This window comes from Podarcis tiliguerta, assembly GCF_965153285.1.
Source record: "Podarcis tiliguerta genome assembly, chromosome: 2".
Classification (NCBI taxonomy): domain Eukaryota; kingdom Metazoa; phylum Chordata; class Lepidosauria; order Squamata; family Lacertidae; genus Podarcis; species Podarcis tiliguerta.
In genome coordinates, this window is record NC_139535.1 from 90,032,465 (window position 1) to 90,056,862 (window position 24,398).

The 24,398-nt window shown below is 45.0% G+C and overlaps 2 protein-coding genes across 4 annotated transcripts in view; one reads left to right on the top strand and one right to left on the bottom strand.

Moving 5' to 3' along the window:
* Positions 1-24,398, top strand: part of ACSF2 (acyl-CoA synthetase family member 2) — a 53,685-nt gene that overhangs the window by 14,186 nt on the left and 15,101 nt on the right. For all 3 annotated transcript variants that reach the window (XM_083430039.1, XM_083430041.1, XM_083430040.1), the window contains 5 exons: positions 2,545-2,707; positions 3,552-3,647; positions 4,191-4,339; positions 5,426-5,517; positions 6,663-6,739. In XM_083430039.1, the coding sequence (XP_083286165.1) occupies positions 2,545-2,707; positions 3,552-3,647; positions 4,191-4,339; positions 5,426-5,517; positions 6,663-6,739 (577 nt within the window). The remainder of the gene's footprint in view (positions 1-2,544; positions 2,708-3,551; positions 3,648-4,190; positions 4,340-5,425; positions 5,518-6,662; positions 6,740-24,398) is intronic.
* On the bottom strand, positions 8,705-21,794 carry CHAD (chondroadherin). The gene is made up of 4 exons (XM_083430085.1): positions 20,679-21,794; positions 12,912-13,075; positions 12,152-12,297; positions 8,705-10,987 (listed from the first exon to the last, which is right to left on the bottom strand). The coding sequence occupies exons 1-3, from the start codon at positions 21,456-21,458 to the stop codon at positions 12,156-12,158; spliced, it is 1,086 nt and encodes a 361-aa protein (XP_083286211.1). The 5' UTR covers positions 21,459-21,794; the 3' UTR covers positions 8,705-10,987; positions 12,152-12,155.

Consider the following 24,398-nt stretch of genomic DNA (forward strand, 5'->3'; position numbering starts at 1 on the left):
GGGTTGCAGAAGGGCATAGTTCAGAGGCTGCAGAGGGGAGAAGCTGGAAAATTTTGGAAGAGGAACAGCAGGAAGAAGAAGCACCAGGGGAGAGACAGCTGACAGACTCAGTGTCTTTAGAAAGCATTCCTGACCCCGCCCCCCGCCCCCCAGGACCAGGCGTGCATTGAGCGTAGTAGAACAGAGAGCTCAGAGGCAGAAAGCTCAGATGAGCTGACGCAGGGAGAGATGTAACGGGGTGGGACTTTACTTGGAGCAACACCATTTTTTTTAGGGAAGACTGCATTCCTTCATCTCTTTCTGTGAATACAGTGGTACCTCGGGTTACATACGCTTCAGGTTACATATGCTTCAGGTTACACACTCCGCTAACCCAGAAATAGTGCTTCAGGTTAAGAACTTTGCTTCAGGATAAGAACAGAAATTGGGCCCCGGCGGTGCGGCGGCAGCAGGAGGCCCCATTAGCTAAAGTGGTGCTTCAGGTTAAGAACAGACCTCCGGAATGAATTAAGTACTTAACCCGAGGTACCACTGTATTATTAAATTACGTGGTAAGAACTTTTAATTGTTTCTCTGCTTCTTGGCTGTTACCATGGGAGGGATCGTATTCCCTGAAACCTGACACTTTGCCACATTCCTTAGGATAGGGGAGCTGCGGCTTTCCAGATGTTGTTGGACTCCCAACTCCCATCAGTCCCAGGCAGCAAAGCCAAAGTTCAGAGATGGTGAGGACTGTGGTCCAGCAACATGTGGAGGAACCCCTCTCTTCTGTCCCTTTGTAGCTGCCTGAGGCAATGAGAACCAGGACTATGTGAAGCTCTCTACACTAAAGTCAAGCCGTTGTCCCACTTAACCCACCATGGTTTTGTGACTGGCACTCCAAGGTCTCAGGCTGACATCCAGTGAAAGGATTTCAAGTAGCAGGAAAGATGTGCCAAACAGTTATTATGGGCCCTCCTTGAGAGCAGCCTGAATACTCACAAGCTGTATTCACGCACGTTCCCAATTTTCTGTTGGACCCCTTTGATTTTTTAGACGTTTCAAAACCACTTAAAATATATACCCGATTTGCAAAAAATGCCTGACAAAACTTAATGAACAGTAATAAGTTCATTTTCTGCAACAATACTTTTTGTTGATGCAGTAACATTGAAGAATACAAGGGCCAAAGGATCGCCATTAACCATGCAGTGTAGTTGTACCCCCTCATACATATGTATAATTAATGGCTTAGTTTATTTATTGCAATGGTTTGCCAGTGCCGGACCTTAAAAAACCACTCCTCTGTTCCTTTGGGGAAAGGGACATAGTCCAGTGCTTAAAGTACCGTATTTTTCGCTCTATAAGACGCACCAGACCACAAGACGCACCTAGTTTTTGGAGGAGGAAAACAAGAAAAAAAATATTCTGAATCTCAGAAGCCAGAACAGCAAGAGGGATCGCTGCGCAGTGAAAGCAGCAATCCCTCTTGCTGTTCTGGCTTCTGGGATAGCTACGCAGCCTGCATTCGTTCCATAAGACGCACACACTTTCCCCCTTACTTTATAGGAGTGAAAAAGTGAGTCTTATAAAGCAAAAAATACGGTACCTGCTTTGCATGCAGAAGGTTTCAAGTTCAACTCACGGCATCTCCAGGTAGGGCTTAGAAAAGTGCCCTGCCTGAAACCCTGGAGAGCTGCTGCCAGTCTGTGTAGACAAGACTGAGCTAGATGGACCAGTGGCCTGGCTCAATATCAGGCAGTTTCCTGTGCGTCTTTCTCCACCCCACCTCCTGAGTATTCTGCAAGCAGGATCTGTATCTGCCGAAGTCCTGTGGCTTTTATGCATATATGGTGTCATAAAGCCAAGTGGAATTACTGGTAGACTTAGTGGATTATGGTCTTCATAACAGAATCCAGGCCAAGCCGCTTTTTGTGTAACCTTTATTGCTGGAACAGAAAAGGTGATTTGCTGTGACATGGGCAGTTCCTGCCAAGGAAGGTTGAGGGGACAATCTACGTGTGTCTGATGCATAGGCATTTGGCATGGATGACCTTTGGAACCACAGCCAGTGTGTTAAAAACTATTTCTCAGTCTCCAAACATTCATGGAAAGATAAGAGACCCGCCAACCCCACGTAGTCTGTTCTGGTCTCTTATCTGTGAATCCAACCTGCTGCCAACTCCACTTTTAGAACATCCTAAAATTCTTTAGCAAGGTCTCTTCAGCACAAAACTACTGTGGCACTGTGTTAATACCATATGAGTCAATTGTGGAACCTGAATAATGAAAACGTTACGAAATTACTAAACCATCAATTTGTTTTTTGTTTTTGTTTTTGTCAAAACAGCAGCCATGGGTGGAATTGAAGCCCAGTTAAATTTAGAGGGATTGTATAAAACTGTTCAGATTATTCATTCATCAAACATCCTTCTCAGCTTCTGGGGGCAGGGGGGGAAATTGGTCCATATACTTTATCTGGAGCTTATTCCCTGAACTTGTACCGTGGCAAACTATACTCCGCTTTCCCCTGTTACTGAGCATACCTTCCTTTTTTTGTATCAGGTTACCAGAGCTTTCTGTTGTAATCACCTCAGACTCCAAGTTGCCCGGTGCATTCTCAATGAACGATGTGATGCAGGCCGGAGACAGCAGACACAGGAAGCAACTAGAGGAAATACAGAAGACGCTGGACTGCAAAGAACCTATCAACATCCAGTTCACTTCAGTGGGTACCAAATGTGCTTTTTCTGGTGTTCAAATAATGCAGCCTGCAATGGTCAGAAAACAGGAATATTCTGTACCAAATAAGCCAAGATCTGAAGCTTAGAATCACTTGTACAGAAATGGCTGCCTACATTTGCAGGAATTTGTTTTCAGGGGATTGTGAAAAATAATGGTGTTTTTTTTGGGGGGGGGGGATCCAAAATACTTTGATAATGCCTGATAGAAAACAAGGAAAAGCTAGTGTGTATGGTAGTACTGTATTAAGATCAAAGGGATTAGTAATTATGAGAAGGAAGAAGTGACATAGAAGTTCTAGCTTCCTGACCACTTCCAGTGCCTGTCCAAATTTCCATTTCCTTTCAAATTTCATGGGTTAGAATAACATAAGAAACCTGCTTGATGAGACCAAAGGCCCATTTAGTCTAGCATCCTGTTTTCTCAGGGGTGAAGTATATGCTGGTGGCCAGCCAGGCAGGCAGGCAGGCAGGCAGGCAAAGCATATTTTACTTACCATCACGCTTTAGAGCAGGGATGGGGAACAAACAGCCCTCCAGATATTGTTGGACTCCCAACTCCCACCAGCCCCAGCCAGCATGAGCAATAGCCAGGGATGATGGATGTTGTAGTCCAACAACATCTAGGGACCCAAGATCAAGAAAGGCTGTTCTAGGCCACAAATGGGGAAGCTAGTGTGTTTTTCAGCAACATCTGGGGGACCACAGGCTGCCCATCCATGTCATAGCATTTCAGCAATTTATGCATTGCATCTGAAGTCTTATAATTAGCCCATGACTGTGGGATAGGGTGAGGTCTAAACGAGCTAGTAAAACATCTCTTTCCTTCAGGGAACAACAGGAAGCCCCAAAGGAGCTACCCTTTCTCACCACAACATTGTGAACAATGCATTCCTCATTGGATTAAGACTGAGAGTTCAAGATGGGGTGAGTCATCTCAGTCTATTGGTTAATGTTGAGCATGCAGACACTAACTGTATGGAATCGTGTCCCCTAAGTAATGAGTGAGGGCTATTTGGGGTGTGTGGGTGTGTGTGATGGTGGTAATGTAGAATTATACATCATTGTCCCTCCTAGTTTCTCAGCTTTTCAGATACACTTTTCAAGATCTTTGCTAGAAATTTAATGACTAGTAACTTCATTTTTTTAAAAAAAAAGGTGCAAGGATCAATACTGTGCATTTGCCACCAGATTCTCAATTTCTAGGCCCCCTGTTTATATACTTAACCTGAATGTGGCGCATTCATATTCTGTATTAGTTAGAGGTTGTCTAATTCTATGTGAACGTTCTAGTCCAAGAGTGGATATTACTTGATGGTTAGAAATTTTAAAGCTACATACACTTTCCTCACAGTCACACATTGTCCCACCCATTCATTCCTCTGGTCTCTGTGACAAGGAACTGTAAGCAAAGTTAGAGCCAGCACTGGAAGGCAAGTCCACCGCTGTCTTTGTTTGCCTTGACCCTAGAATGTTCGCTGCTGCCTCCCTGTCCCTCTCTACCACTGCCTGGGGTCTGTGGCAGGCTGCGTGGTGATGGCTATTCATGGCGCCTGTCTTGTCTTCCCATCTCTAAGCTTTGATGCAAAAGCAACACTGAAGGCCCTGGACCATGAAAAGTAAGAGTCCGTCTTAAGCTTAGTTCTAGGAAGAATTAGCTGTCTTATACTATATTATATTATACTATATTATACTATATTATATTATACAGGCCATACTGGGGTGTATGGGGTGTTAGGGGGGTCGTGGGGGGTCTGGTGGAGGGGTCATATTGTGCTCCTTCTGGGGAGGTTTTTCCTTCTTTGGTCCCCACCCTGCACTTTGCTTGCGCCTGTGACTCCTAGAAGCTGTCAGCATGGGACAGCAGCCACACCCTGGGAAATGGCTTCGACTAGCTGGCTAAGCCAGGTGAGGGTAGCCGATGAGTCTCAAACTCTTGGTGAGTTAGCGACTTCTCTTGCATTGAAAGATGAGATCTGGTGGATTGACCAATAGTGGCTCCAAAATTCAAGAAGGCAGTTTTTGCACGTGGTGTAGAGGGAAGTGAGGGAATGTTATTGGGAGAACACAACTCACACTAAACATTACAGCACACTGCCTTCTTCAGGAGCGAAGAGAATGTGGCAATTCATTTATGTTGCTCTGAAGGAATCACTGTAATTGAAACGGATATATTTTTGCCTCTGAAGAAAGTATATGCAGAAATAGACTGGGCATGTTTGTATTCCACAACAGAATTTCCCCACTTCTAGCATTATTCTGAGCTTTTTAAAAATTGGGTTGGTGGTTAGGGGTGTTATTAGAACGATTGCCCCCTGATTTTTTTGGGGGGGGGGCACTTTCTGCTTTTTTTGCTTTGCGCTGACTAAACACTTGACAGCTTGGTGTTGGTTTCATAATGTTGGGAACCCGAATGCCAGGTGGTTGAGGATTTTTCAGGAGCTTCTGGTAACCCATGAAGCTGGGGAGCCTTCTTTCATGTGGAGTTAGGCAATGGAGGATATGCATGCATACAGCATTTGGGCACATTTTGTTTTCTTTGCATTGGGAAAAAAATTCCCCACGGTTACAAGGAAAGGATTCTTAAGCTTGGAGATAAAGAAAACTTGAGCTTTCATACCTGCAGTCCGAAACAGGTGGAGGAAGCAGTGGCCATGCTCCTGCCTTCGTTTTAGCAACCTGCAATTCTTTCTCTTTATTTGAAGATGTACCCATGTTCTCGGCACTCCAACCATGTTCATAGATATGCTAGCTCAACCCGACTTTGCCAGCTACAACCTTTCAGCTCTTCAGGGCGGTAAGTATAAGAACCCAAATGTAAGCATGTTTAAATGAGGTTTATCAGTCCCACATTTTAAAAAAAATGCTAATGGATGCCTTTTAAATACAAACTTTAATCGGAATCAAATGTATTTGCATCCATTTGCATATACCACAGCCTTCTAATGGTACTGAAATAAGTGTTAGATGGCTTGCAATCTACTTTTAAAATATGCTATTATATGGGTTACAACAAAATGTTGTCTTCAATATTTTATTTTTTCATTCCCCATTACAGTAACATGCTTTTTAAAAAAGCATGCCTTTAATTCACCATTTAATCATTTCAGGCTTGCCCTCATCTGTTAAAATCAACCCCAGTCAGCATAAGTTCTTAATTATTCGACCAAAGATTGCAGCTTTTGTTTAAACTAATTTCCTTTAAAAATGAGCCAGCTTTCTCCATTTTTAAAGAGGAATTGGCTCATTTCTAGGTGAATGGGGGGGGGGGGAGGCGCTGCTGCTGCTGTTGCTGGTTGATCTTGCCCATTCCTTCCCCAAACTCAAATATTTTGAGGTAAGTAATCTCATGGGTTTGATCCAGCAGCACAGACCTAGGGACCATTCCTCCCTTCAACTTGGTGACACTTTCAAGAGCAGCAAAATGTTAATAAAAATTATTGGAGTATATTAGTGAATGACTAAATCATGTTATGTTTATCCTCATGCATGAGGAATCCATCAAGCACACCTTCCTTTTTATTGCTTAATAATCTGAATGTTTGTGGGGTCTTTTTGCTATTTCTGTTACTGAAGTAGCACAAGGTAGACAATACATTGGTTTTCCATTTTAAAAAAAAATACTGCATCCACCAGTGTGTGGCAGCAGAGGCCAGGCAGACTGCAAATATTGAATGGAAGGCATCCCAAACCAAGTATCTGCAAATAAAAATACAAGTATGGAATTACACTGTTTGGATTCACACAAACTATACTCACATGTTTTGCTACTGTCTGCCCTATCAAAATCTCGGCTGATTTGCAAAGCGTCAGGGTTAATAAGGGAATAATAATAATAATGATGATGATGATGATGATGTATGCAGCCGTTGTCATGACTTGCTTTGTAAACTTGCAGTGTCCTTTAGGCAACTTCTCAAGGTATGCATTTTTGTCTTTCAGGAGTCATTGCAGGTTCGCCAGTTCCTCCTGAGGTCATGAAGAAGATCATCAACAACATGAACATGCGGGAGATAGTGGTGAGTCACCCTTAATCTTTCGGTCGTGAAGGTTCCTCTGTTGCAGGAGTGGGCAACCTCATCTCGGGGTCAAATGCAGTCCTCTGAGCCTCTGTGTCTGACCCTTGGGGACTCTGCCCCAGCCATCCCATCTCCTGGCCACACCTATCTCTGTCACCCTCACTCTACATGATCCTGGAATGCTTTTGCCTGGCTGGGATGCCTTCTGGAACCTTGATAATGCCTCTTGTCTGCCTGCATGGAGAGATGGTTGGTGCAGAAGCCTCTGTTTTGTTGCATGGTTGGGATGTATCCTTCTGTGCAAAGGTTAGAGTCATAGATGTTATTTCACCCACTTTTGTTTCTGATCCCACCCACTTTTTTGGCCTCTTGCACTGCCCACCCTTGGCATGGAAGCCTACCCTTGGAAGGCTGTCCACAAGAAAACATGGTTGTTTGGAGATATATATATAGCTAGAACATGATTACATGAATTTTCATTTCGAAAATTCCCATTGAATGTGGAAATTGACATGGCTGAATTGGGAACTAAAGGTGTAAGGGACCCCTGACCATTAGGTCCAGTCGTGACCCACTCTGGGGTTGCGGCGCTCATCTCGCTTTATTGGCCGAGGGAGCCGGCGTACAGCTTCCGGGTCATGTGGCCAGCATGACTAAGCCACTTCTGGCGAACCAGAGCAGTGCACGGAAATGCCGTTTACCTTCCCGCCGGAGTGGTACCTATTTATCTACTTGCACTTTGACGTGCTTTCGAACTGCTAGGTTGGCAGGAGCAGGGACCGAGCGACGGGAGCTCACCCTGCCGCGGCGATTCGAACCGCTGACCTTCTGATCGCAAGCCCTAGTCTCTGTGGTTTAACCCACAGCGCCACCCGCGTCCCTAACTAAAGGTGTAGCTGGCCTTTAAAGGGATGCATGAGATGGAAGGGGAAAAATCTGCTGTTCTAGATCACTGGAAGGATATGGGCAATGGCGTGCCTTGGGCTACCTGTAGCCCAAGTCAAGCCCTGTTGTACGTGTTTATCGTTTTGCATGGCTACATCACATGTTGCTCTTAAAGGAAAGGGTCTTGCTCAGAAGTTTGATCCTTTGATGTTCGTTCTGAGGCATTTCTGGTCAATTTGTTGGCACTCATATTGTGACATGGATCATGTACATGCTCTATCCCCTTGTGCCGGCAGAGCTATGGATATTAGTGAAGGAGCTTTGGCGATGGGGTTAAACAAGGGGAGCAATATATGGTGTGGCAGGTGATCTTTTCTGCTCTGCCAGGCAGCTTCTTGCAAAGCCTTCTAAGAAGATCTCACATACAGCCCTGTGCATTGCTGGTGTTAGGTAATATACAAGACTGTGGTGCCGTATTGTTCGGGCCCCTTGGGACATATTTGTGATACTCGCGCACCTTTCAGGTTGTATGGCTGGGTATAAGGCTGTGCTCCCATGTCATTTTTGTGACTGCACAGTCTCCAGTGTGCCAGCTTTTCAGTCCTGGAAAGAGCCAGCTCTGTATTTGAAAACAGTGAAGTTAGGGACTCATGCATCTATGATTGTGGCCTGTGATTATTTTCTGCAACAACACCAAAAGTAGAGCTCTGGAAGGCTGCAGTTAATGATGAAGAGAAGGGTCTCAGAAAAGATGCTGTGCAGACTGTATTTCAGGCCCTCCAGACATTTTGGTCTCCAACTCCTATCAGCCCAGCTCTGCATGGCCAGGGTTCAAGGATAATGGAAGCTATAGTCTAGCGACATCAACGGGGGAGAGGATGAGCACCCTTGCTGTACTGGTACCAGAGACCATATTTTGAGTGTCCCCAGGTGCAAGGTGTTTGTCAAGAGTTTTCAGCCTATGGGATTGCTCTTGTAGCAATAGCAGGGTCGCAACGCATATCATTCAGTAGTGTCTATTGACAGACCTCAGTTTCTGACTCATGGAAGACACATAAAAATGCATGAAAACTTGGCCACTTCATCTTTGCAGCAATAGCTTTATACAGAAGTTGTACATAAGAAAATATATAATTTGTTTTCTACATATGAGTAAGAGGATCTTGGTGTTTTGTTTTGTTTTCTTCTTTAAAAAAATCCTCCTTGGAGTCATTTACACAGAGGAATAAATATTATATATTTATATAAACCTTCAGGATTAAAAAAAATAAAAGCAGTTAAATTGAAATTGTCGTACGGTAAAATCCATGGTGATAAGCCACAGTCATCTTGCTGCAAACAGCTATATGTCATAGGGTGGATGGAGGAATCTTTTTTTCAGGATGGCAGGTGAGAATCCCTTTGTGTCGTCTCCCCCCTCCCACCCCCGCCCATTTTATATACACACACCTTATGATATCTTGTTGTTCTAGGACTATGGGTTTCAATCTTCCCTAAGAGAAACCTCCTCTGTTTCATTGTCTGCCAACGAACCCCCGTGAATCGGCTCAAGAGCCTTGCATGCAGAAAGGATTCTGGGGCACAATCTCCATTTGCAAGGCATGCCATCCAAATCCATTAGGCTTTGTCATTGCTCAACATGAACCGAGTGTGCAGCCTAGAAGCCATTCCAACCCCTTCTTGGATCTGCATACTGACCAGGAGGATCAGTAATGGTGGGCAATAGCCAAGTTGCCTTTTGGGGAATGGTTGTGTGTGTGTGATTAGAAAATCAGTAATTGAGGAACCAGTCCCTGCCTCCCCCAAGTAAAAAAAGGGCTTCACTTCCAATGAACCCTAGATTTCTGTTTAGTCTGATCAGCCTAGAGAGGAAAATCTGCTGTTAATTTTCATGATGACCAGCTAGCCCACCCAGACTGCTACAACTGCAGTCCTGAGTACAGATTCACTGTGGTAGCGCCTCAGACAGGAGAGATGCTCCATCTCTTATGAGCTGAACCTGGAGAGTTATACTGCATATGTTATATAGGCAGATTCTGGAGATCCCAGCTCAAAGAAGTCCAATAAATCCATTGTTGCCGCTCATGTATGGTTGAAGGGCAAGTTGTGAAATCCTTACCACAAAAATGGTAAGGATAACTTTGTTACCAGAGCCTGATGGCCTTCTTGCATGGGGGCGAGAGAATCTATTTATACCAGGAATAAAGACCAAATCACTGTCCCTGTTTTATATAGTCCCAGGATTGCACTCATGTTTCCGCAAAGCACAGGGCAAGGATGTTGTTCTTTGATTTGTTTTCCTACACAGAGCATCTAGATCGAATTGGATATAAGGGTTCTGCATTTGGCAGTTCAAATGGGATATCGAACAGCAGATGCCAAATTCTTGAATGACTGGGCATTCGAAAGGGCAGAACAACCATTGCAGCCCTCTAGTTGGTGATTCAGTCTCTTTCTTAGATTGAACTGGTTGGGAGGGAAACATCAGTCTGTGGCCATATTTGCACTTATGAAATCAATATTTTAACTGCTCACCCTAAGGAATATTGGCATGTGTGGGTGCTGAGAATTCCCCATTGGAGAGCCCTAGAACCCCTCACCGGTGTCTTAAGCTTTCCTGCATTGGGAAAGCTGATTCTTAAACCAGTTCAGATGTGCAATATAGATGGAGCTGGGAATTGCTCACATGTCACTGTTGCTCAATCCCTTTCCCACCCCATGCCTTGTTTTCAGTAATCTTCCAGCATTTGTCCCATTGCTGCTCCCCTACTGACAACCACCACCTAGGTGGCACCCATGCCAAATATTAAAAGAAGGCAATGCAACCTTTGCATTCAGAATAACCCCCCAAAATTTTTCCTCACAGTATAGGCCACGCACCGAATTCATGCTCTCATGCTGGTAGACTCTAAGGTTCTGCTCAAGTACAAAGTTTCCAATGCGAAATCAGGGATTCATTGGGTTGGGGATGTGGAGAAACTTTTAATGTTCTCTGTTAACTCCCATCCTGTTAGAAGGCAAATCCCAGAGACAAACTGAGTAGCTGAATGGCATCAAGAAAGAGGACTGTGTACTTTACCAGCAGGATCTAGTTTAGCTGTGTCTTAGCACTGCCATGCATAAGTTTAGGTTTTGTTTTTTGTTAACAACTAAATCTTTTAAAATAATAGATATAATAACAGAGGGGGGGGGATGATGAAATGGTGGATTCCACTCTGCGATCTTCATATAGCAAGAGGTGGTTGCTACCAGATATATGTTTCTTGAAGGGGTGGAGCTGCTTGGGGATGAAGGGCTTGGATGGAGTCAGTAGTTTTCTGATTGGTTGAAGCAGCCAGTCACCTGGACCAGCTTTCCTGGGTCCTGGGAGGGCAGGGAAGAAGAAAGAAAGAAATACCTCCATAAACCTAAAAAGTATTCTGAGCAGATCAAGTGCAATAATAATTATGCTTAGCATTTGTATGGCGCTTTCACATTTTCAGAGCACCTCACCTGCTTAATCCTCACAACAACTCTGCAAGGCAAGTTAGTTTTACCACCGCCCCATATTGCAGGTGGAGGGACTGAGGCTGGACATGAGTGTCTTGCCCAGGACGATTTAGTGAGTTCCTGGCAGAACGCCCTGATTGATACCTCCAGCAAGTTTCAGAAGTTCTGCAGAGTGACCATTTTAAAACAGAGATGACTCAAACAGGAGAACGTTCCATGGAAAAACACACACCTCTGGTCAGGCAATAAAACATGCTCTGGTACATTCACAGTGTTCAGGAGGCAGGAGCTCAGTTGGGTTTAGCCAATAGATGAGTTGACATAGCGTCAGGGTATAGACAGACATAGCCAGCAGCTTAGCTTTGGAACAAGATTCTCTCATCTGTTGCTTTCTGTTTCTCACTCATTCCTCTGGACTCCTTTCCCCTGCCCAAACCTTTGGCAACAAGAAACTATGTTGTTTCCAACCTCCCTTCTCTGAACTGCATCCATCTCTGACTACTGGGATGCCATGTTCTGGGACACGGGGTCCTTGTATGTAATGCAAATGTATGTGTTTTGTAAGATGTTGGACTTTTGACAACTATACAAAATGAAGCCTTCTGTTGAGACACAGAACAGGAACAGGCCAGGTGCCTATGCTGCCAGCTTACGTAATTATGCCCTGCCAGTGGGCCTCAGGGAGGGGTAGAAGAGGGTTCCATTCAAAGAAGCCTATGGAACAGCTTTGCTGCTGACACTACCAGTAACGGAGAGCTAGCCATTAGTTCTGTCTAGGCTAGAGCAACATGGCAGGCCCTCCCATTCTGAAAAACGGCACAACACTGTGAATCAGGGCCTCACTCGCCTCACTTTCTCTGGTTGCAAATATACGTGGGCAGACACTGGTGCTAGAAAACGTGTCACCTGTTTGATACTATGGGTGTGGTCTCATAATATTTTATGGGGTAATTTTGGGTGTGATCAGGCGAAGCCTGTGTGGGAAGGGCTCTCTGAAAGCATCTTAAATAGAAAACAGGAGAGGGGGGGAACAATTGCCTGCTTAATGGCGACTTCCCTTCTTGGACCTCTTCGTGGGGACCTTGCAACCGCGGAGTGCAGAGGTATCTCTGATCTGCTGTCCTCGAGCTGAAGAGGGTGATGCGCAGGCTGCATCAGGGCGTGATCGAGTGGATTCCAGCCACCTACAGAAGAAAAAGCAAATTCGCATGGTCACAACAGTATGGTTGTCAGGGTAGATCTCCTAAGTGAGATTTCCCAACTCATGCCCTGTACTGGCAAGGATTCATTAGCTAACCAGTACATCTTATCTATATCTATCTATCATCTATCTCTATCATCTATCTATCTATCTATCTATCTATCTATCTGTCTGTCTGTCTCTATCTATCATCTATCTATCTATCATCTATCTATCTGTCTATCTATCTATCTATCTATCTATCTATCTATCTATCATCTATCTATCCATCTATCTATCTATCATCTATCTATCAATCTATATCTATCATCTATCTATCTATCTATCTATCTATCTATCTATCTATCTATCATCTATCTATCATCTATCTATCTATCTATCTATCTATCATCTATCAATAATCTATCTATCTATCTATCTATCTATCTATCTATCTATCATCTATCAATAATCTATCTATCTATCTATCATCTATCTATCTATCTATCTATCTATCTAATCTATCATCTATCTATATCTATTCACAAACACACATACACAGGAGTGGACTAGGGGAGTCATTGCACCCATGAGATATAGAACAAAGTGTTCTTTTACCTGCGCAGAGGTGCTAGCTGACAGGAGCAGTGCCAAGGGTTGTTCGACAGGGTGAGGGTCTCAAGACGGCTGAAAGGGAAGTTCCCAGGAAGACTGGACAGTTTGTTGTTCTCAATGTGAACAGTCTTCAGTGTGGTTACGCCAGCAAATGCTTTATCTGAAAACTGAAGCACAGGCACACGTGTCAATCATCACGCAACCAGCAGGGAAAGGAGAAGCTTATCCTTTGGGCCTAGTTGACAAATCCGTTTTTTTGCTGGCAGTACATTTTGACTTGGTGTGGATACTTTTGGGCTTTCCGTCGGCATGTGGTTGGACACTGTAAGTACAGGATGCTAGAATGGATGTACCTTTGGGTCAGATCCAACAAGGCTCTTCTTCTGTTTCTATGACTCCAACCCAAAGTCCAGCAGCCACTCTTAAGTATCTCCCATTTCTCTTTCTGTATTTCTCTTCATCAGTGATCAGTGTTTCAGGGATCAATACCAGGGTGGGGGATGTAGTGTGGAATGCCCATTAGATTTTTGCATGCACACCTAAACTATGAATTTAGCCATAAGTATCCCTCCTCCTCCTCCTCCTCCTCCTCCTCCTCCAACTATAGCAGGCTTTAGGTCCAAATTGCATGATGCTGAGTTTTGTGTAGTCTCCCCCCATTAAAAAAATAAATTCCCCACTCCTCTTTCTGGTGGCTTTCCTCATAAGAAAAGAAAGAAAGATGCAGCCATTTCAGAAAAAAAACTTCTAGAAGGGAAAAGGTTAGCAAGCCTTCCCCACCACCACCATTGTGCGTCTTCCACTTTAAACATCTTCAGCTGTATTTTGTAAAAGACAAAAACAGGGGCAGACTACACATGGTTGAGCTATAGTTTCCTTCCCTGCAGCATGAATCTTCCTGAGCTCCGGAGAAGAGCGAAGGGTAGAAGGAGGGACCACCTTAGTATTTGTCTTCATACTTTAGGGTCGCTGAATTTAAGTTCTTGGAATCTGAAACCATGACACTACAGGCATGTGTAGTGTACAAGGCTGTTCTCTGATTAGAAGAGATATTGATGATCTTTTTTGGGGGGTTATGTGCCTCATATTATTTAAAAGATATGTGTGTTCCGACAACCTCCATCGCTCTCCCTGCCTCCAGCTTCTTTCTAGACATCTCTTCATTTCCAAACAAGCAAAGAGATTATTTGGCTTTTCATAGTTGAAATCCTTTCTGGCACCCGGTTGCCACATTCATGGAGAGGAGTATTTGTGGAGACTCAAGGGCCTGTAGACTTTGGCAGAACCCGGTGGACTCTCAATGGAAAGTTACACTTGGCATTCAAGCACAGTAGAAATAGCAAGGCAGATTTCCAGTGACTCAAGATTCCTCTCCCCTTTCTCTTTTTCCTGACCGGGATGCTGCATAATATGTACATTTATGCCATATATAGGTTTGCTTGGAGATTACAGCTCTTTCACAGAATTATGAGACGGTAAAGAGCTAAAGCAGTTATTTCTTGGCCTAGTTGTCATCGTTGCTCCTTGCTTCACTTGGAAAAATTCCCATGCACACAAACCCAACAACATAAACTTCATTGGAGACTACTAATTTAGGTTCAAAACATCTACCAGTGGTTACAACAATGTTCTCCCCCCTACCACTCCCCTTATTCCCTTTCAGGGAAATGAAAAGAATATATACTAAGCCCGGATAAAATTACAAGTCATTCCAGTGTTTCCACAACACGTCACAAGAATCAACTAATCGCTGAATAAATTCCTCTACAGACCATCACTGAATGAATCCCAGAACATTCTCCTTGAGTTGCAAAGGCAAGCATCTCATCTTAAAGAGCTGTATATATTTGAAGGAGATGTGCTGCAATTCTAGAGGGCTTTGCGGTTCACCGCCAGATGTTGTAATTCTTGCTCTTTTGTGTAGTGGTGTTATGCACCCGCTCTTAGATATTGTACCTCCTGGTGCTGAGTTTGTGCTGGAGTCATCTAGTGTAGCTATTGTCTGAAAGGATGAGATGAGACTGAGTGATTATATAGATTACTTCCTGTTCATTCCCTTTTTACCTTTAGTTGTGGCAGGGATTAAATCATCTTTTGAATTTGTGATCTTCCCAGGGAAGGTGTAGCTCTGTTTGGTTGCTCATTGAGAAGTCTGTTGACCCATTCCAAAAGGTTGCACTGTCATCTCTGGTATTTGCCAGCTGAGCCTTGGCTGGTTGATACTCTGGCCTGGAAACCTAACTATTACTAAATGCCTAGGTCTGCTATCTGCTTGCAGAAACCTCTAATGTTGAAACTACATGTAAAAGTGTTGTGTTCATTACGTTGACTAATGAAATGGCAAATTCTCAGCTTTTAGAAGCTTTGTTTAGAATTCATGTTAAGGGTACCAATGTGTGCCAGTAAGCAAACCATATGGGATTGCTAAACGAAAGGAGAACCAAAGGCCACAGCACAGTAATTAAGGTGGGTGAGGAGAAGAGAGTTAAGGGAGCTGGAGAAAGGGAAGTGGGCATGGATCCCCTTCTGAGGTTATATCAGCAGTAATGCTGGCATGGGGGAAGGATCCACAGCATCAACCTCTTTTATCTGGCTTGGTTCTTCCCATGTCACGCAACAGAACCCATGAACAGGGGTATGTGAAACTGCATAGATGGGATTAGACTAGGTTTATGTATATACAGGTAGATTGAAGAAGCAAGAAGAACTGAGGGTCCACACAGGTGGAAGGGAGATTTTGATTAGGCTCCAGCATGTGTACAAAACTCCGCCTGAGACCCTCCTTTCCTGTGGAGCTTTCTGAAGTTCCAGCCTTCGAATGGGATCAGTGAGTATCATCCATTCACGAGCCAGATGGCAAAAGACATAGCTGGTTTATGGTGCTGTGGACAGCTCCCTTGTGGACTTCTCCTTTCTGGATTAGATACCATCCTTTTCGGATAGGAAATACATGTAACTGTCAAATAGTAATCCAGTTGCTGGTATAACTAAACTTCAAACCGTGAGCCAGGATTCTGGACTGGCGAAAAACACCATTGTGTGTCTCTGAGTTTATACAATTCATTCAACACTCCAAACCCCATTGTTCTTTTAGGTACTGTATACTGTATTCTGCTCAGGTAAAGCCTAACAGAGTTCCACAACTACTTCAAGTGGTTGTTTTGTTTTTTAAAAGTGTGTCACAAGATAACACCTTTATGGTAGCATGTATGCAATTCTGAGGCTCTTGAATACTGTTGTAATTTGGAAATTGAAAAGCTCTTTCATCAAGAGGACTTCACATTGCTCCAGTCCTGAATAATTTGCCAGTTGCCAATCCCCATCCCTGAAAACTCCCTCCTCCCTCTCTGCCACCACCACCTGCTTCATAACTTTGCGTCTTGGGGTGAATCTTGCTCCTTCGGGTGAATCTGTTTGTTCACCGTTCATCCTGATACGTCTGCACAAAGCTTACATGGAGCTTAGACTGTGTCTGGTATTTACGGAGTATTGATTCTGATTTCTGTACAAGGTTCATATGACAATGAGCATTTCTCCTGAATTGTTTCTTGGGTGTTTACATGACTTTCTGTTAATCGTTTTTTCACCCCACTTTCTCAATGCATAATCTATGATGTCCCTGTCCACATTGCAAAAAGTTCATTTAAAAAATGTGGATTTGTGCTTTAATCTATTTTAGTTGCACAGACCTGAAGTTCTAGTAAGCAATTGAATCCCCCCCCCCAGTGAAATATTGACAGTGTAGATATCCTGTATTAGCTCTGTGCTCTGGGTGATTTTCTTTTCCGTGTAAAATGTGTATTCAATTTTGTTTGCCAACACTCTGTCATTCACAGAGCTTTATTGCTGGGGGGGGGGGGAGGCGGTTCATGTTGCTGCATCCCTTAGCATCTCTTTGAGGGTCACTGTTTTGGTGCTGATTCCCCTGGATAACCTCAGCATGGGTACATAGCATGGCTGGAAACTTCCCTCCTTGTTCACCTGGAAGCCTTCCATGATCCTTCTGCTTCTGTTTGATGTGGTCTCTTCCCCCCCATCTGGGACATGCTCCATCTAGTGTGATGTCACTGCTGCCTCCTGTTTACGAAAAGCACCTCAAGCATGATGCTTCAGCCTCTGGGACATGACTCATTTGCCGAGAAGAAGAGGAGTATTTTGCTGCATTACCTGAATGTCCCTCTAGCTCTCTTGATAGGAACAGAGTGCCTTTGTGGAGCGCTGTGAGGGTTTCTCTTGAGAGATAGTCAATAAACAAACCCTTCTTTATGAAGTGTAAGGTTGGAGAGAGGCAAAGATGCAAAAGTCCTCATGTGTGCTCAGTCTACCTGACTGCAGAGCACTCACCAGTCGCTGACGTTAGCCTCCACTTCTGCGGTGGTCACTGCATTCACTTACTCGTTCCAATAACAGGCCATCAGTCTGGTGTCTAGGAACAGAGCTTCACTCTCCCTTTTGCAAACGGCAGGCATGGGGTGCCAGCCTTTTGCCTCCAGTACTCTGTCCCATTAATTTCCTAGTCCAGCCTTCCCCAAGATTGTGCCCTCCATACATGGTGGGACAATGGAAGTTGTCCATAAGGCTGCTGGGAGTTGTAATCCAATATAATCTAGAGGGCACCAGGTTGGGGATCTAGTCTCTGCCTGTCAATCACTCTCACTATACAAACAGACACAGCCTTTGCATCATTCATTTTGGAGGACAGGCACCATGACCATGGCTGTTATTATTCAATATTGTTTCGTTTGAAAGCATCACAGGCTCCATGCAGAACCATGAAGCCTCCAAGTTACAGGGCTTACAAACAGATGAGATGAAGGCAAGAGGGGGAAGAATTTCAAATGAGTAACTAGAACAAATACGGTAGTGGACAGGGAGGGAGGTAGTGGAAATGTGAACAGTGATGCAGAAAAACATTCATTTCTGTTCAGGAGCAACCTGAAGGAGGAAAGGGCCCCAGGGCTTGATGGAGAGAGAACTGGCTGTTAGGAAATTATTCCAGAACAACTTATTTCAAATTTAGGAGCGTGAAATGCAAATAATAAATCTATCACCTTTTATCATTATTTTCACTAGCATCTGAAGTGCTTTTTTGCTAACGATTTGCTTCTGTAGTTGGGTGCTGTGAGTTGTTAGGAAGCATCTCCCAGAGCTACAGTTCTGAGCACCCTTAAGAAACTACGGTTCCCATGATTCCTTGGGAGGGGGAGAGCCATGACTGTTGAAAGAGTATTTTAATATATGGCATGGATGTGACCCTACCTATGATGTAAACAGTCAAAGCTCTTCAGGTTTGACAAACAGGGGAGAGAGTGTGTGTAGGGAGTCCTGTCCTTTTCACATCCCACTTACCCATTTCCCACCATCATTGAGGTATTTGCTTCAAAGGGGCATGACCTGTACGGATGGGCAAATCTGCCCACTTCATTTTCTCTCAAATTTTCAGTTTTCTGATCTTGAGTCCCATTTACCCCATGTCCACATCAGTTTGGGATTATTTTTTTGAAGCCTGCACATTCCTCATAAACTACACATTTTTGTAAGCAGTTTCCCCTGATATAATACACTTTTGTACATTATTTCCACTAATGCACACTTATTTGTGTGCCCTTTCCTTTAAATATATGAAGGAGCGTCTCCACCCCCATCGTTCCGCCCGGACACTGAGATCCAGCGCCGAGGGCCTTCTGGCGGTTCCCTCATTGCGAGAAGTGAGGTTACAGGGAACCAGGCAGAGGGCCTTCTTGGTAGTGGCGCCTGCCCTGTGGAACACCCTCCCTTCAGATGTGAAGGAAATAAGCAGCTATCCTATCTTTAAAAGACATCTGATGGCAGCCCTGTTTAGGGAAGATTTTAATATTTAATGCTGTACTGTTTTTAACATTTGATTGGGAGCTGCCCAGAGTGGCTGGGGAGACTCAGCCAGATGGGCGGGAAACAAACAAACAAACAAATAAATAAATAATATTGTTATTGTTATTGTTATTGTTATTTGGATGGAGAACTGCATCACTGAATTCGGTGACTTGGGCATCTTGAAGGGTAGCTGCATTTTGATTGGCTCAAGAAGTGGGAATTAGGTGGATTCCCGTTAAAATGTGAACCAAACTAATTCCTCCCCTGCCCCCATCCATAGCAGCCAGTCACATTTTTCCAAACCTGGCATTGCCCTCTTCTTCTTCCCCAACTAAACATGCCTTCCAGGCTCCTGAGAAGAAGGTAGCAAATGCTTTCACCTTCCCTACAAAGAAACTACAAAGAAAACTGTCAGCCTCCCCCCCCCCCCCATTTCTGAATCTAGCTTATGCTTCGAAACATGCTGCCTCTTCTCCAAATCACCCAGGAGGCTGTGGCAAACCACTGGATTTACTTTCAGGCTGTGTGGCTTTCCTTCCCCCATCAATGTTGTTCCAAATGTAGGATTTGTCTTTCCTCTGTGGGAATGAATTATAATGTTAAAAGGTGCGCTGCAAACACACCACTGGAAGCAGGGGGATTGAAACCTGCTTCCTGCCGCTCATTTCCCCTGCATGTGAAGTGAAAGTAGGATGTGCATCCCAAACGGTGTCCCACTTATTTTGCCCCATGCCGTGGTACCTCGGGTTAAGTACTTAATTCGTTCCGGAGGTCCGTTCTTAACCTGAAACGGTTCTTAACCTGAAGCACCACTTTAGCTAATGGGGCCTCCTGCTGCCGCCGCATGATTTCTGTTCTCATCCTTAAGCAAAGCTCTTAACCCGAGGTACTATTTCTGGGTTAGCGGAGTCTGTAACCTGAAGCGTACCTCTGTAACCTGAGGTACCACTGTATAACTGTGATGGGAGCGACTGAGAACCCAGCCAGCCCTTACTTCTGTTTTTTAACTGTGCTTTAGGCATGAGTGTGGCAGAAAGGAAAGAGACTGCGTTTGAAAAGTCTGCATTAGAAGCGTTTGCAAACATCGTGGTGGCTGGGGGTATGCAGTGGTACCTCGGGTTACAGATGCTTCAGGTTACAGACTCCACTAACCCAGAAATAGTACCTCAGGTTAAGAACTTTGCTTCAGGATGAGAACAGAAATCGCACAGTAGCGGCAGCAGGAGGCCCCATTAGCTAAAGTGGTGCTTCAGGTTAAGAACAGTTTCAGGTTAAGAACGGACCTCTGGAACGAATTAAGTACTTAACCTGAGGTACCACTGTATATGGAAGGCAACAATGCCTCCTAAGGGCAAAGGTTGCTTTCCCCGCAGAAGAGAAGGGGAACAATTCATTCATATGTGAAGAAGTGATGCACCTGGTAGTCTCAGCCACTGAGAATAAATTCATGGCTTGATGGCTCACCTGGGGTGGCTCATCTTGTTTGTCACCCTTGCCCTTGGGCAGCCCTTCAGCACCTGCATGCCAACAGTGGGTATGGCCACCTTGCACCCTCACTTTGCACACACAGACAGCCCCCCTCCTCCGCTGATCCATGCAGATCAGCTGAGGGCGATGGGGTCATCACCCTCTCCCTGCTCATCAAATGATTGATCCAATGACCAAGGAAGGTGCTGGGCTAGGTGCAGAAGTTAAATCCTCTCTGTCCAACCCAGTTTGGTGCCTTACTTTAATTTCTGTTTCCTTTTTGGTGCTGGCAAAATGGGGAGTGGGTGCAGTGGTGGGCAGAAAACTGTGTGGGGAGCTACATTAATGTGTCACTGCTGTTGCTAGAATGGGATGGAATTTGGGTGAGAGCGAATATTTTGAATGGGTAAGATCTAGGGAGGGAGAGGGAAATTTCTGTGGACCACTTACCTTTTCTAGGCCCATGTTGTCCAGGCTGAGTGTCTCCATGTAGCGCCCAAAGGACTGGAAGGCTAAATCCGGGATGATCTTCATGGGGTTGTTTGAGAGTTTCAGGTCCTCCACCACTCTCAGCTTGCTCATGGCAGTCCCAGGGTAGCTGGTCAGATGGTTCTTATCCAGGTGGAATATGGCTAGGTTCTCCACATCGTCCAGGGCTGCAGGATGGATGGAGTTGATAGAGTTGTTCGAGAGATAGAGCCAGCGGAGATCCTTGGTCCCATGGAAGGCTCCTGCTCTCAACTCTCGGAGCTTGTTGCTGCCTAGCTGCAGGATGAAAAGGTTGATCAGTGGGGAGAGGAGCCCCTTGGGCAGGTCTGGGATCTTGTTGTGGTCTAGGTAAAGGTAGGTGAGCTCCGTCAGGTCATCGAAGGCCCCCATCTTTATGACGCTGATGTCATTGTTGGACAAGTAAAGGTAGACCAGCTGCTTCAGGCCCCGGAAGGCTCCGCTGGAGATCTCTTTGATGTGAGAGTGCTGGAGGTGGAGAGAGACGAGGTTCTTCATCTCCCTGAAACCGTTGGTCGGCAGGACGGGGAAGTTGTTCCTCTGCAGGTTGAGGAGACGCGTCTGCTCAGCTACCTTGGGGATCCTTCTCAGCCCAACGTTGTCGCAGATGACATGCTGGAGGTCTCCCCCGTGGCAGTGGCAGTTCTGAGGACATGCCTGGAGAACGGGCAGGAGGCATAGCAGCAAGCCGAAGAGCTTGAGTACGAAGCCTGACCGGTCCATGTCCACAGAGCTGCGATGGATGTGCAGGGAGAAGCAGCGGCAGGAAGAGGAGAAGGAGGAGGAGGAGGGAGAAGGTGGAAGGGAGAGTGAGCATGCAGCAAGCTGAACACAGCCCTATTTATAATGTTATTAAAAAACAAAATCCCTTCCCACTAACCGCAGCCAGCAGCCAGACTCTGACTTGGAAGCAACTGGCTTCAGGAACTTGGTGTGACTTTAACCCCTTGGCACCAAGCACAGAGGGATCCTCCTTCCCTCTCCTCTTCCTAACTTTGATGATGCAGGGAGTGCTTCCCCTGCTAACAAATCACCACGGGGAACAGTGTTTGTATGTCTGTTGTTGAATATTCTTGTCCTTCCCTGAACCATGCATGCAGGAAAATACAGCTGTATCTAAGGGGATCTTCAGATGTGCTGTGGGGGACATTCTCCTTGTTGCCTTCTAATCAGTAGCTGGTAGGAAAGGCATGCCAGGGTAACTAACATGGAAGCCATCTGAATTCCTCCCCTGCCTGGTTCACAGGGCATCTTTTGGCTATTCCATTGAGTATACTGATTGGCTACTGTGGACGCAATCCATCTTTCCCCCTGCCTCCCCTCCATCTGGCTTACCTAGAGCTCAGTGGTCTACATCCTTTATTTGTTGTTTTTCACTATTTATAATAACAATAATGCAAGTAACAAATAGCCTCGCAGCTAAATTGTTGGCTGAACTTGGCAGTTAATACAACAACACCACAAACTGGCTTATCAGTATAAAACCAAATTTACTAGAATAATAGCTAGAATAGAGATAGACTTGTAACCATTCAAACAGCAAACATACTAAGGTGCCATATGCAAGACAAAGCCTGGAGATACTGTAAACATGGGGTGGATAAATGTACAACTCTATCTTAACAAGTTACATGTGCAGTAAATGTTATACAGACTGGATAAATGAACCGTTCAACAAGTAGCGTAAGTCCAATCACAGAACGGCAACCCCGTGCTGCCAGAACGGCAAGGGTAGCACACTGGAGAATATGAAAAAGGTTTTCAAAGCTGTTTTTCAAAGATTGAACTGGATGAAATGTTCTTCAATGGGTCTTGAGTTGGAAACACAAAGCCGTATGCATGGATCAATCATGGGAAGGCAAATCAAAGCCACCACCCTGGTGAGAATAACGCAAGTGGGCAAAAGGAGACCTGTTCTCCAGATATAGTACAGGTTTCGCTACAGGCTTCATCAGTCCAAAAAGCTGCATGATACAAAATAGCACTCCAATTACAATGTGTGGTGAACCATACAAATTAGAAAATATCAGTCTCATACTATACCTTCCCCAGTCATACAAAACGGTTTGCTCAGGATAAAGAAAGTATTCACAGGCACAGCTAGTGTTCAGACTCATAACAAGCAGTTAAATACAATACAGGTGTATAGAAGCAATCATCACATAATGTTGGACTCAAACTCCCATCAGCCCCAGCCAGCATGATCAGTGACCAGGGTTGATGGGATCTAGAGTCTGATAACCTCTGGAAAACTTAATAAAAATCAATTTAAAATACAGTAAAAGCACCATCAGTGAAACTAAGTTCAAGTGGCAGTACTTAAAAATGCCCTCTGGAAGAGAGCAGAGATTGGGCCAGGCAGCCTCCCTGGAGCAAGGTGTTGGTGCCACTGCAGGAAAGCCTCTGCTCCTTGTGTCCAGTCTCCAGACTTCAAATGATGGAGGGACACAGAACAAAGTCTCATTGGATGATATTCATGGTTGGGCAACTTCATATCACTGGAGACAGTGCTTAAGATACACTGGTCCCAAATCACTTCAGACTTTAAAAGTCAAAATAGCACTTTGCCTAAAAGCAAATTGACAAACAGTTTGGATGGTATTATATCACAGTTGCACGCTCCAGTCTGTCACTTGTAGTTCATGTTCTGGCAGCTGTATTCTCGTCTGGCAGAAGCTTCCAAGCTGTCTTCACCGGCACACCATATAGATCGTACTACGGTATCACCTTGCCAACAAAGGCCTGTATAGTTAAAGCTATGGTTTTCCCAGTAGTGATGTATGGAAGTGAGAGCTGGACCATAAAGAAGGCTGATCGCCGAAGAATTGATGCTTTTGAATTGTGGTGCTGGAGGAGACTCTTGAGAGTCCCATGGACTGCAAGAAGATCAAACCTATCCATTCTTAAGGAAATCAGCCCTGAGTGCTCACTGGAAGGACAGATCTTGAAGCTGAGGCTCCAATACTTTGGCCACCTCATGAGAAGACTCCCTGGAAAAGACCCTGATTTTGGGAAAGATGGAGGGCACAAGGAGAAGGGGACGACAGAGGACAAGATGGTTGAACAGTGTTCTCGAAGCTACCAACATGAGTTTGACCAAACTGCAGGAGGCAGTGGAAGACAGGAGTGCCTGGTGTGCTCTTGTCCATGGGGTCACGAAGAGTCGGACACGACTAAACAACAATGGTAGGCTAACCTGGAGCTGATTGAGGCATAAATAATGGCTAGGTCTGACTTCCCAAAGAGAAGCTGGTGTTTAAGACAGAGCTGGTAAAAGGCACCCCTAGCCACAGCTGGGTCATCTAGGAGTAAGGTTGGGTTCAGTAGTACTTCTAAGCTACAAACCTGGGAGTGCCATCCCATCTACTCCTAAACCACCTGCAGTAGAGATCCTGGGACATTAGGCTAGTGAGAGGGGAGGGGAGAGATGTGGAGTTCCCTTCCTTCCACATGTTTAGCAAAAGTGGAGACAGAGAATAGAGCGCATAGTATCCGTGCACTTGAAAGGCCAGCACAGAGACACAGCACGATGTGAAGAAGTACCCAAGAACCCCAGGCCTTGGTCCTTTGCCAAGTGGGGACAGGACGGGGGGTAGGGGGGGAGAGAGACTACAGAGGAGTTGAGGGCAGAGGCTGGAAATGGAACATTTTGAGCTGGTTTCT